The following is a 12,993-nucleotide window of genomic DNA, read 5'->3' on the forward strand; positions in this document are numbered from 1 at the left end:
ACACCCAAACACCTAGGAGTTGTTCAGCTATTAAAGATCCTTTTCCTTTTGCACAGTTTGGTTCCTGAAGTGACCAAAGTACGATAGTCTCAGTTTAGTCATATTATTGTTATTGTTATTTTTTTCCTATTTATATCCCGCCATTCCTGGCAAGCCAGTTCATGGCAGGTTACAATGCCAATCCCATACAGCATAATCCCCCCCAATAAAATCCTATTAAAATAACATTTGCACAAAAGCACAAAATTACAACATGGCGGTATCAACATCTACCCTCCCCATCAAACACGACTACCAGGAGGGGTGGTGAGAGGGTACCATAACTGAGGGTCACCACGATGTTCAAAGGTTGCCGTATCTACTTCTTAAAGTAGGTGGGGCCTCACCGGATCTTCTCTCTGCACTGAACTCATCCATAGACCTGGCGGAAGAGCTCCGTCTTGCAGGCCCTGCGGAACACTGAAAGCTCCCGCAGGGCCCACAGCTCTTCCAGGAGCTCATTCCACCTGGCCCTGGGGGAAATTTTAAGTAACAGGGCATCATGAAACAAAATTGGGGGTGGGGATGAAGAATACCCCCCCCCCCAAAAAAAAGTAGTTCAAATTCCTTCCAGATTTTTTGGGAGACTCAAGAGGATGTGCAGTCTGCCCACAAGCTTGTTTGTGTCGCCAAAGGAACGGAACAAGAAGCACAAGACCCTCTTGCTTGCACTTGAGTGAAGCATGCCGGGGTCAGAAGTGACAAGCAGAGGCAGCCAGTGCTAAAAACCTTCATGCAGAGGGAAGCCAGCCAGAACTATCTGGGAGGACCCTATAAGTAAATAAATACAGGCAGCAGCAGGAAATGGTTACAACATCAGTAGAAAAAGAAAAAATACCATGGCATAACTGGCAAAACCAACCCAAAAATTTAAAAGTTTGTATAAAAGTTGTCTTCTTTTTTTATTCCAGTAGCATATATCATTCTGTATTAATGTGCAATAAGGTTCCGGTACTGAATACTATGTTTCACCTCTGCTTCATCATGGCATATTTCATCTGCCCAGACCAAAAAAAAAATGTAGCTCTCAAGTAATATAGTAACCTGCATAGCAGACAACTTTGACATCAACTTCTGGATTTTGGGGCTGGTACTGCCAGCTCTGCATCTTTCACTGATGTTAGGACTGTACAAGCGGCATATCTTTGAACTGGAACTTCCTTGGTGATAGGTTGCATTGCAATTAACTGAGGTTCTCCTTCAGTGGGGCTGGTCATCCAAGGTGGTTAGGCCACGCCTCTGCTCACGCAGGTAGGCCATTCTTACACCGATTTTTCAAAGCTGCTTCCTGAGCGACCTGAGCCCATCCAGCTGGTTTAGCTTGCCCTACTGCTTATAGTTAGGTGCCCCTTAACCACCTTGGATGACTTCTGAAGCCTTCAGGTAAGTCCAGCATTTTGTTTCCTTCCGAATGAATGATGGCTGTCTTTGGGGGGAGCTATCAGGAATTGTCTAGGTTCTGTATTTTTCCTGTTTCCACTGTGTGTTGTGACATTACTTGTTTTGACACCTTGAACAGCACAGAAACAGAGGTGAAGCTTGTCCTGGTGCAATAAAATCAGAGTCCAGTAAGCAGCACCTTTAAGACCAACAAAGATTTGTCCTGATGCTTAGACTTCTGGAAAGCCCAGGGGAGGAAGGGCAGGGGACTGGCTGACATTGTTAAGCACATGCCTACACTCAAGGCAAGGAAAGGGCTTGATGCTCAACAGTGCCTCCTGGAGCAGTGTCGTTCTAGCCACTGTATACTCTGCCAGAGGAGGAGCTGTGCATTTCTTGGAGCATGAAGAGGACTGGAAACATTCTGACGGGGGGGGGGGAGAGAAGAGGGTTACAGTGTAATATTCTAATCCATTTCTATCCTGCCTCTTTCACAAAGGTGTCTCGATGCAGGTTATAATCATACATACTGGCAACAATTTTTTTAAGCAATCCAGATTTTGAAAGGATACAAGTGTGGCTAGCTCTTTTCATGCAGATGCCAAGCAATTTGCAAGGGCTTCTCCCCTATTGAACGTAGGGTGAGATTTTCTCAAGGTGGCATCGTCTACTAAATGCACACCACCTGGTTAGCACGAGAGGGGTTGTAGCGGATGTGTAGAGCTGGCAGTCTGCTTCTAGTTATTTTCTTCAGGGACTATATTGCCATATGTAAGGGTGCTGTCTCTTCGTGTACAGGGTTGTCTTCTCACGTTCCTTTGGAACAGGCTTCCTCAAATCAGGGTTTTGTGAAACCGTGGGGGTTCTTGACAACCCTGGAAAGGTTTCCTGAGTTGGGTGGGAGTTAATTAATTTTTAAATATATATTTTTTTAATTGTTTAAAAATTTATCACGTGATAATGACCATATCATGTCAAGCCACCCCTCCCAAAAATAGTCAGTGATGGGCCTGGAAGGGGTGGAAAGGGATGATGGGGCATATCCACACCTATACTTCCTAACCATATTCTGCACGATGGTGCCACCTCTGGGGTTGCTCAAAGCATGAGGAGTGTTTCAGGGGGTTCTCAATGGTAAAAAAAAAGTCGAGAAAAGCTGATTTGAAACCTGGACGTGCCTCTTTAGTTGCACTGGATGGGCGACCACTTGCTTGCCAGTTTGGGCTGGGTTGGTGGGCCTCGCCAGCTAGTTACCTTAACCACCAGTTGCCGCTTGCTGCGTACAACAGTTCCTCCCTTGCAGCTTTCAGTAAATTGCCAGTATAAAATATAACGGGCATAGCTGCAGCAGTCAATTAAAAAAAAACAACAGAAGAAGCAGAAGGGAAATTAAATCCCGCAAGAGAACATTGAGAAGGGTTTTGGGAGGGGGGAATTGTTGGTCAAGTCCTTTAAATCAGGGGTAGTCGACCTGCGGTCCTCCAGATGTTCATGGACTACAATTCTCATGAGCCCCTGCCAGCAAATGCTGGCAGGGGCTCATGGAATTGTAGCCCATGAACATCCGGAGGACCACAGGTTGACTACCCCTGTTTTAAATAAGTACTAATAGCTTTTTTTCCCCCGGCATGTGTTTCTTCAGGTATCTTGCGGTACCGAGTGGACTTCCAGGGCATGGAATACCAAGGAGGAGACGATGAATTTTTTGACCTCGATGACTACTAGGTAGTCGACCAGGGTCTGGCAAAACGTGCCTCACCCCTCCAGCATCCAACCCAAGGAGCAAAACTCGCAATGGAAAACAAAACAGATTCCCTGCCTTAGAATTGGAGTATTTCCAGAACTTTTATCCAGAAACACCGGGTTGAAAACAAACAAAGCAAAACAAAACAAAACCCTACCGATTTGTCATAGTGTCAGTACAGCAGCAATCTACTAAGTTTCTATAATGCCATTTTGGACTAATTTAAAACAAAAAAAAGAATCCCAATTTTTACTTTTACTTGATGGTGAAATTGGTTGCTCTTGTATTTTATGAAAACGATTTTTTTAACCTTCATGCTACATTAACTGCTGTAAACCTTCATATTTTTTGTGGGGGGAGGGGAAGATCAATAGAAAGAATTATACTGGTTTGTTTCTTCTTTTGATTGGAGACAATTTATTGCTGCCTTTTGCAGTGACACGACCCATTTCCATGGCGTTCTTGGCTTAGACTGCGGCAGAAGAATCCGGGGCAGGGGTAGGGTGGAGGGGAGAGATCGTTCCTGTCGTTCTCGCTCTGTGACGGTGGAGGGTCTGCGGAATCAAACACGGCGGCATGCCAGCTTGACCAGGTGTGACTTGCAAATTCAGACGGGGCTGGGACGTCCACCCGTTACTATTAATTTTTTTTTTTTCCAAATTCTTAGGACTGCCACAGCACCGCTTGTTACAAATCCGGAAAGTACGTTTTCATTCACGGCAACCGAAATGCCCAGGGTCTCAGCAGGTTTTCGATTGGGGATGCGAGTTGTGCGGCCTTTTACTCTTCCCTCTTGTCAGTCAATAAACAGTTTCCACAAGCAAGCCTCTAACGCTTCTTACGCTTGGTTCTATTCTTTTAATCAGGGGCTGGGGATTGTTATTTTTTTTGGAAGTACTGCTCTTTTTTTTTCCGCATTGGGGACTGCATAAGATGTCTTGATGGATCGACAAGTTGTTTTTTAACTAGAAAAAAACAAAACCCACCCTGCTTTCAGTGCGAGTAGCTAGCAAAGTGTGACTTTCTTAATCCTCGAAATTGGTTGGCCGCAAAGCGTCTGTTTTAAAAAGAAATGGTAAGTTTCTCTTTTATTTTTTAGAAGCTCGCGCCAAAGGTTCACTTTCTACCCCGTGGCATAGCCTAGCACACAGAAGGCCGGGAGCCAACCCTTCCTTCTTAGTCCCACCCGGAAACTGGCTAGTTTTCTGAAGGATACTCTTGATATTTTAGTGCCTAGCTCTGTTCACCTTTGACTCTTTGTCTGTCTCATATCAGGTCAGAAGCTCTCCCGACTTAGCAGACATCATGCATCGTTCCAATAATCCTGTCTCACTTGAATCGAAGGAGGGGGGGGGAGAGTTTGTCTTGACAAACAAAAGAAACCCACCATCTTCCCGTCACAGTGTAGTCTTTAAAAGAGGTCCAAAATTGACTTGTCAGCGTGAGCAATAGAATTTGTATCTTTTTATAACTCAGCAGGCAGAGCCGTGTTTGCCGTTGTCCACGAGATGCGGAGCCTCTCTTAACAAGGGGCCCTTTGCATGGGGTCTCATTTTGGGGTTAGCGGAACGCCTGATCACAAAGCATTCTTGTGCTCTTCAAAGCAGTTACACTTTGATTTTTTTTTTTTTGCCATGGGAAATGGGTCTGCTGTGACATGACAAGAGCAGGAAAAAAAATTGGATGTAAATTTACTTTTTTTTCCGGAATATACTGCTTGTTTCACATTTAGGGTAATTGCAGCTCCTTATTTTTATTTTTATTTTTTTTGTAGTTTTATTTTTACTATTTAAGTTTCGAAATGATGCCAAATTTTTTGTATCTCTTTAATCAATGTGTTATCTCTGGTGATATATATTGCATTATATATTGATGTGTATATCAATATATACTGGTATGTATTACACTTACACAAAAACACATTATGAGGGGTGGAAATCCTAGCCTTTTTTGCATACTACATAGCCTCTTCAGAGAGCTCCCAGCAGTGATATCTTGGTGTTGTGATGTACAGAAATGGAGAAGAGTATTAAACCATATTTAAGAATATAGCCTGGATTCCTGATTTTTGTTTTGACTTGCGGGAGGGTGGCCATACGAGCGGCTTGTCTTTAATTGTTTCGGATTGTTCTCTACGGGAGTGCTAAAGCCTTTGAGCATTTAATCGTCTCCTGATCCTAAATTTTACTGCCTTGTATGTCTCTGATACCTGAAAACTCCAGTGTTAGCCCAGGCTAGATCCATCCCATCAGATTTCAGAAGCTAATCGGGGTCGGTCCTGGTTAGTGTTAACATGGTGGACCACCAAGGATGGCCAAGGTTGTGATGAAAAGACAGGCTACAGCAAGCCCACCATTCATCTCCTGTCTTCAAAGTCCTGTGGGGTCAGCAAAAGTGCAACTTGATGGCACTTTCCACCAGCACCATGTGGGGATGAAGTTTGTGGATTGGAGCCTACCAGTCTTGAATGTGCTGAATAGCCCAGTCTTGTCAGATCTTGGAAGATAAGCAGGGTCAGGCGTGTCTAGTATTTAGATGGGAGACGTCTCGTGGGAATTGTAGTCCATGACCATCTGGAGGACCACAGGTTGACTACCCCTGGTCCAAGCAATACCAGACTTCTGACATTGAGGCATGCAGTAGGAGACCCTCCTCAACGTCAGTTGCCTTGAAGGCCTTACAGCAAGCTTTCTCAACTGGGGTTTTGTGACAGTCCTTGAAGGGTTTCCTAATGGGTGGGAGTTAAGTAATCCTTTATATGTTTTTTAGATTTGTTATGACCCTATATGGTCATGCTGACCCACCCACTCCTCCAAAAATGGCCAGCGACGGACCTGGAGGGGGTGGAACGGGGAGGAGTCCTGGGTGCCCACACAAACAGCAATGCTTCCCAACCATATTCCAATAGAGCGAAAAGAAAGTTGGTTGATCTCGGAGAGAGCCCAGCAAAAGAAAAACACAACTGACCTGGGGGTCGTATCCGATAAATTCAATTTTATTCTCTTATATATATTTGTAGTTTATTTTTTGTAGTTTATTCAGTAAAGCCAAAACTGATCCTAGGTACAGAATCTCCCGTTTTCTGCATCCAGCTTCGTCAGTGGCTTATACCTATTGACCAAACATATTACATACTAATATTAAATATATTCATATTGTAACCTCAAAATTATATGTTCGTGGAAGTCGAAGTGGCTTGTGAGGGGAGCGTCCCTAACAATGCCTCAAGCGGGACCAAGTGCTCCATCATTCTTTCAAAGGTCTGGAACAAACTCCTATATATAAAGTTCCACATAGGCGCAATATACAGTATATATGGCATTTCTGATTAAACAATTTATAAGACTATTAACATAAAATTTGAATCCGAGTACCACGTTGAATGTTGCCTGTTGGCAGATCTCTTAAAGCAGTGGTTCTCAATCTTGAGGTTGGGGACGCCATTTGGGGTCGCCCGGCCCTTTCCCCGGGATTGACAGGTTGTCTGCCGCTGTGGTGGCAGGTGGAGGCATGTGGTGGTGGGCAGCGGGCAGTGGCGGCAGCGGCAGTGGCCGGTGGAGGCGGCAGAGGCGTGCCAATGGCTGCATTGATTGTTGTGCGCATGCATGCATACATGTGTTTCCAGCACCCCACTGACTCCTGCAGCTGCCCAGCCTGACTGGAGGGTTGCGCCAGCGCCTGCCAAGGAATTCACCGAAACACTTCGCTCAGATCATTCAGAGCTAGCAAGAAAGCAACCCCCTTCCCCACAGGTTCAAAGTTGCCCCATCCCGCCCGACTCCATCCGGCAAGCCCCGTGTGCTCTGCTGCAGGGCTGCCATGGAACACCCCCCCCCCCCCCGCAGTTAAGGGAAAAAGGAGAGAAGCGGCAAGCCAAGGGAGCAAAACGCACACCCAATCCTGGCCTAGAGCAGGACAGTGAGCAATGTGGATGTGGATGTGGTGGTGGCAACAGCAGCAGCCCCCTCCCCCGGGCAGGGCCCTCGTCCCCCTCTATTCACCTTACTGCGGGAGGGGGGGGGTCGTCCATGGCCACGGCTTGGGGTGCTGGCAGAAACGCCTCTGCAGCGCTAACTGGCAGCTACTCCGGCTGGGTCCCCACTGGACTTCGGCACCGAAGTTGGGGCCACGGCAAAGAAAAGGTTGAGAACCACTGTCTTAAAGGTACATCCCTCCTGTTGTCTCTCCTTATCACCAGTTCCTTTATATTACGACCCCGTCTCCATGCAAACATATGTTTATTTCCACATCCAGGTTGATCTGCTATTAAGTCCCAGTGCTTGTACCTAATTTATTTTATTTAGATTTATTTAGATTTCTATACCGCCCATTTCTTTGCAGCTCTGGGCGGTTTAAATTGAACATTATATAATAAAAATTACATGGAACGACGTATAGTACCAACAGTATGTAACATAAACTTTCATAAACAGTATGTAACATAAACCGCATTATAAATAACAATTGCCAGTAACATTGGGGGGTTAATCTTTTTAATTCGTTCCACCCTATTGGAATACTCAGAAGAGCGCACCATCCTATTGGACTCAAGTTTGTATTTTAGTAAGTCCTCCCTCCGTGTTCTTCTCTTCCCAAAGGACAATTTTCAAACTGGTACTCGTGGTGGACTTTGTATGCTGCCTTCGTTTTCTTGGCAGAATTGCAGTTCCGTATGTAAGTGGAGAAATTGGGCTCTGCCCCATGAAATCTTACGCTGCAATAAATTGCTTTTCTGCTAAAGAGTCCTAGATTTCACAGCAGTGCAAACATGCTCACGGGCCTATCTCATGGCAATTATTCTCGAGCGTGGGGCCCGCGGACTTTACTGCAGTGCTTTTCACAAATTCTTTAAACCCTCACTGTTGTGTTTCTGGGTCATGTTGACACATTCTTTTTCAGACGCCTCAACTGATAGCCGTTTGGACGAGAGCCATTGGCAGCATAGGCCCAGGAGCACAAACAAGTATAAAACGGATAAATTGGACGGGAAAGGCTGAAGCGCAGTTTGTCCTGTGTGATTTACCTTTTTCTTTTCATTCTTGACTGCCCATCTCTCTGCCCCAGAAAAAATCCACAGATCTGGTCCCCAACTGGTAATAGAGGTCATTCCACCTACCTCTGAGATCAATTGCTCAGAGCTAGTTTAATCCAGAATACTCTGATATAGGAAGCGATGCAGGATAAGCCCTGGACAGTATTTCTGTTGGAGCCTCCCCCCCCCCCATTTTTTTTTAAGGCGGCAATACAACGGAAGGCAATGGCAAACCATCTATATTTATCCCTTGTACTGAAAGCTGTATGGAGTCATTATCTGAAAGCAAAACAGCAAAGCTCTGCAGCCTCCAATTTTATTATGCCCCCTGCAGGGTTCTTCGCTCTGTGGGTGCGAATCTACTTGTGGTCCCCGGCCCCAGAGTTGACCCAGGCCAGGGCTTTTTCGGTCCTGGCCCCGACCTTGTGGAATGAGCTCCTGGAAGAGCAGAAGGCCCTGATGGAGCTCTCAGTCCCGCAGGGCCTGTAAAATGGTGCTGTTCCACCAGGTCTTCGGTTGAGGCTGGGTTTCAGGGACAACTTGGGCCCCTCTTCCAGCCAGCGCTATCACACTCTATGATCCTCTACCTGTGGTGGTTTGACTCAATTGGGAAAGGTTTGGGGATTATGCCACCATTTGGGGAGGGGGGTTATGGGTTTTAGTATTGGGGATTGTGACTTATTTTATTGGGGTTTCATTCTGTCTTTTGTGTAACCCACCACTAATCTCCAAAGAGTGATGGGGATAAAAATCCAAAAAATAAATAATAAATATTTATATTTATTTAGAATCCTAGAGTTGGAAGGGGCCATACAGGCCATCTTTCAAATACTTCAAAAGAGCCATCATCTCCCCTCTCAGCCTCCTCCAGGCTGAACATTCTTAGGTCCCTCAGCCTTTCCTCATAGGACTCGGTCCCCAGGCCCCGGATCATCCTCGTTGCTCTCCTCTGCACCCTCTCAATTTTGTCCATGTCGTTTTTGAAGCGAGGCCTCCAGAGCTGCACACAGGACTCCAGGTGTGGTCTGACCAATGTGGTATCCAGCAGGACTATGACATCTTGTGATTTTGATGTGGTGCCTCTGTTGACCCAGCCCAAGACTGCGTGTGCCTTCTTTACTGCCACATCACACTGCTCACATTTAGCTTACACTTCACGAGTACTCCAAGATGAGAATCATAGAATCATAGAGTTGGAAGGGGCCATACAGGCCATCTGGTCCAACCCCCTGCTCAACGCAGGATCAGCCCTAAGCTTCCTAAAGCATCCAAGAAAAGTGTGTATCCAACCTTTGCTTGAAGACTGCCAGTGAGGGGGAGCTCACCACCTCCTTAGGCAGCCTATTCCACTGCTGATTTACTCTGACTGTGAATTTTTTTTCCTGATATCTAGCCTATATCGTTGCACTTGAAGTTTAAACCCATTACTGTGTGTCCTCTCCTCTGCAGCCAGCAGATACAGCATCCTGCCCTCCTCCACGTGACAACCTTTCAAATACTTAAAGAGGGCTATCATGTCCCCTCTCAACCTCCTTTTCTCCAGGCTGAACATTCCCAAGTCCCTCAACCTATCTTCATAGGGCTTGGTCCCTTGGCCCCAGATCATCCTCGTCGCTCTCCTCTGTACCCTTTCAATTTTGTCTACGTCCTTCTTGAAGTGAGGCCTCCAGAACTGCACACAGTACTCCAGGTGTGGTCTGACCAGTGCTGTCTACAATGGGACTATGACATCTTGTGATTTTGATTGTATCCACACACACACTGCTATCCATAAGTGTATCTCCCATTAGTATTTATAGGCTGAGGGCAGCTTACGGATGTGTTTAGTCAGGCCTCTTGGTAAGATATTCTTCCAGCTGTGCTCTCAGGGTCTTGGTGTAAGGCATTGCGTGTTGTTCATAGGAAAGGATATTAATTAATTCAGCGTATTAAGCTGAAAAGCACTAGATTAATGCAATAAACCAGTAAGATCATCACAATACCTATATCCAAAAAAGTAAGCACGACATCTTAACAATTCCAGTTTTGTAGCAGCGCATAGCCATAACATCATTCAAGAATAGTGCTGCTATTAGGTTGTCAAATGCTATGAGCTTGTGTGGAAATTAGCTCAGCAGGTGTCACACCCTCACCCTCGGGTTCGGCATCAGGGAGCACAACGGAAGCAGAGGATCTCCCGGATGCATTGGGAGACTCGACATCCACAAACCAGCAGCTGCCTGAGCAGCCGGGGTCCAGCTAGGCTAAGCCCTACCCTGTCAAGGCTCTAGACTGGCGATCCCCAACCTGTGGGCCGCGGACCACATGTGGTCCTTCGACTAATTGGAGGTGGGCCCCGAAGGACGCCTTCCCCCCCCCCGGCCCTTTACTTCATTCCCCCCAGCCCTTTACATCTCGTTGCAGAGAAACAAGCTCAGGGACTATCTCGTTGCAGAGAAACAAGCTCAGGGTTCCCATTGATTTGTCATTGTCATGAGTTAAACTTTCCATGAAAATAAAATGTTCCTTATGTTCATTGTCGTGGCGTGTCTGTATCTTATTTTGAAGGGATGTTTAAACATTACCATAGCGATCAGAGAGCATTAGGGCAGTGGTTGAGAGTAGAGGAGTAAACTACCCCTCCACCCACCGGGCCTCAGTAAAAGGCGTTGAGTGGTCCCCGATGATAAAAAGGTTGGGGACCACTGCTCTAGACAACACAGTGACCAACTTGGAAGACTCGCTGGAGAAGCAGCACTGGAAGCTGCAGGCCAAGGCCCCAGCAAGCCCCCAATGGCAGTGGAGGAGGCGATCTACCCTGACAGCTGTCAGAGGATCATCTCTCAGGATAGATGGGGCTCAGGTGCACTGGCTTCCTCCGACAAGGATGGCCTACAGCTGCAGGCCCTCTAGTTGAGGGCTGCTACACCCAGTTTCTGTCTATATCAGAAGGATCTTGAGGCAGCCCTGGTGAGTGCGTGGACCAGTCGAATGACCATGATGTCATATTGCTGAGTTTATGATGGAACGGGACCCTCATGCTTGTTAGTGCACAGAACACTCTTTCAGCAAAGAGTCGGCCATGGTACCGAGGTGTCATGGGTGTCATGAAGGTCCCTCTGTGGTACTGCAGCATGGGGTTTTTCAAAATGGCATCTGGGGAGAGCCCTCCCACCCTGTGAAAGAACTCTGTGGATGGTCTCTCCCTCCCCCCAGGACCTGGAAAGGCTGGAGGCCTCCTAGGCAGGGAACTCACTGGCAGGGACAGCTCTCAAACAGCAGGGATCTGCAGCCTCTGAGGAAGTGGAAGGAGGAGGGGGTAGTCAGGGGTGGGGTACAGAAGGTGATTGGCTGTCCACTGAACAGACAGGCAAGCGGGTTGGAGGAGGAGGAGGCACTCAAGGGCTGGACAGCTGCCCTGAGTGGGTGTTAAGGGCTGAGTGGCACTTAAGCCATGAGACCAGCTCCTCCTCCAAAGCCCTTACCAGAAATATATTATATGGAACAGATTATCAGGCATGTAGAGGGTTAATGTTAGGATAACTATTTTATTGGGGGAGTACAGGACATAAAGTTCTGTTCCTCTCACCGAACTCTGATTACATTGCTTTGCATAAAACAACATAAAAACACACAGAAAGCTAATAAGAATTAGAAGCTGTTTATATACCCCGCTCTTCAGTGGCTTACCACCGCCTTCCCTCCCTCTCCCCATAACCAACACCCAGTGAGGTAAGTGAGCCTGAGAGAGCTCTGTGAGAACAGCTTCCAGCAGGGCTGTGACTGGCCCAAAGTCCCCCCAGCCAGCTGCATATGGAGTCTGGAACCAAACCCGGCTCCTCAGATGACACTCTCAACCACTACCCCAAGCTGGTCTGTGACGGAATGCCAGCCATAATATAGATATTTGAAAATGTGCTGTACATTTCGGCAGCATGCGCAGGTATTTCTGGTGGATCCTGCCACGCCACGGAGCAAAGTTCATGTTATGCCTTAAGGAGCATTTTGCTCATGCCCCAGAACAACATATACTTCAGAGGAGGTTTCATCGGTCACTTCTCCCCCCTCCCCGCCTCTGCCTTCAGGACTACATTTGTGTCTTGCAACACTCTCAACCCCGTGCGCGGCACGGGGGAGAGCATCGCGTTGCATGCCGGGAAAAGGCAAAAAACGAGCGCCGGCGAAACGTCCGCCGCGAGCCCCTCCGTCCCCCGGACGCTGCGCATGCCGGTCGCCTCGCGGCCGCCGTTCCCCGCCGCGGAGCGCAGAGCCTGTCGGGAGTCGTAGTCCCTCCCCTCCCTGCCGCCGCCCCCCTCCCTCCCTCCCTCCCTCCCTCCGTGGCGGCCGGCCGTTCCCCTGCGGCGGAGGGAAAGGCGGCGTCGGCCTGCTGCCTCACTTCCTCTTCCGGGCGCGCGGCCGAGAGGGAGGCGGAGGTGAGTCAGTCGGTCGGTCTGTCGGAGCCGGCGGCGGCCTCCTCCTCCTCCTCACAGGGCCGGGCCGGGGGGACGAGAGCGGCAAGACGGGGCTTTTCCTTCCCCGCCGAGAAGACGACGACGACGACGAAGAAGACGGAGGAGCCGCCGCCGCCGCCCCCCCAGCCGCGATGGAGCCGGAGTCGGTGATCGAGGACAAGACCATCGAGCTCATGGTGAGTGTGGCGGCAGCCCCGGCGACGCCCCCCGCCCCAGAGAGAGAGCGAGAGTGGGGGGCAGGGAGGCGCCGGCGCCTAGGCCGCTCCTCGCCCGCGCTGCCTTTCCCCGCAGTGAGGGGCGAGGGGGCGGTGCTTGGGCTTCCAGGCCACCCGCCCTCCTCCTCCTCC

General features: G+C 48.3%; 2 protein-coding genes across 7 annotated transcripts in view; both read left to right on the forward strand.

Moving 5' to 3' along the window:
* ETF1 (eukaryotic translation termination factor 1) overlaps positions 1-3,995 on the forward strand; it is a 38,683-nt gene extending 34,688 nt beyond the window's left edge. For both annotated transcript variants that reach the window (XM_077312795.1, XM_077312803.1), the window contains one exon: positions 3,062-3,995. In XM_077312795.1, the coding sequence (XP_077168910.1) occupies positions 3,062-3,144 (83 nt within the window). In that variant the 3' untranslated portion in view covers positions 3,145-3,995. The remainder of the gene's footprint in view (positions 1-3,061) is intronic.
* An 8,425-nt stretch (positions 3,996-12,420) lies between these two features.
* The window catches only part of FBXW11 (F-box and WD repeat domain containing 11), a 115,399-nt gene continuing 114,826 nt past the window's right edge, over positions 12,421-12,993 (forward strand). For 2 of the 5 annotated variants that reach the window (XM_077312825.1, XM_077312837.1), the window contains exon 1: positions 12,681-12,822. Coding sequence is in view for 3 of the 5 variants with exons in the window: in XM_077312814.1 (XP_077168929.1) it covers positions 12,778-12,822 (45 nt within the window). In the remaining 2 variants the exon portion in view is untranslated. Of the gene's footprint in view, positions 12,823-12,993 lie in introns of all 5 variants that reach the window. The other 3 variants (XM_077312814.1, XM_077312819.1, XM_077312820.1) reach the window with 3 other exon arrangements.

This window comes from Paroedura picta, chromosome 1 (assembly GCF_049243985.1).
Source record: "Paroedura picta isolate Pp20150507F chromosome 1, Ppicta_v3.0, whole genome shotgun sequence".
NCBI lineage: Eukaryota > Metazoa > Chordata > Lepidosauria > Squamata > Gekkonidae > Paroedura > Paroedura picta.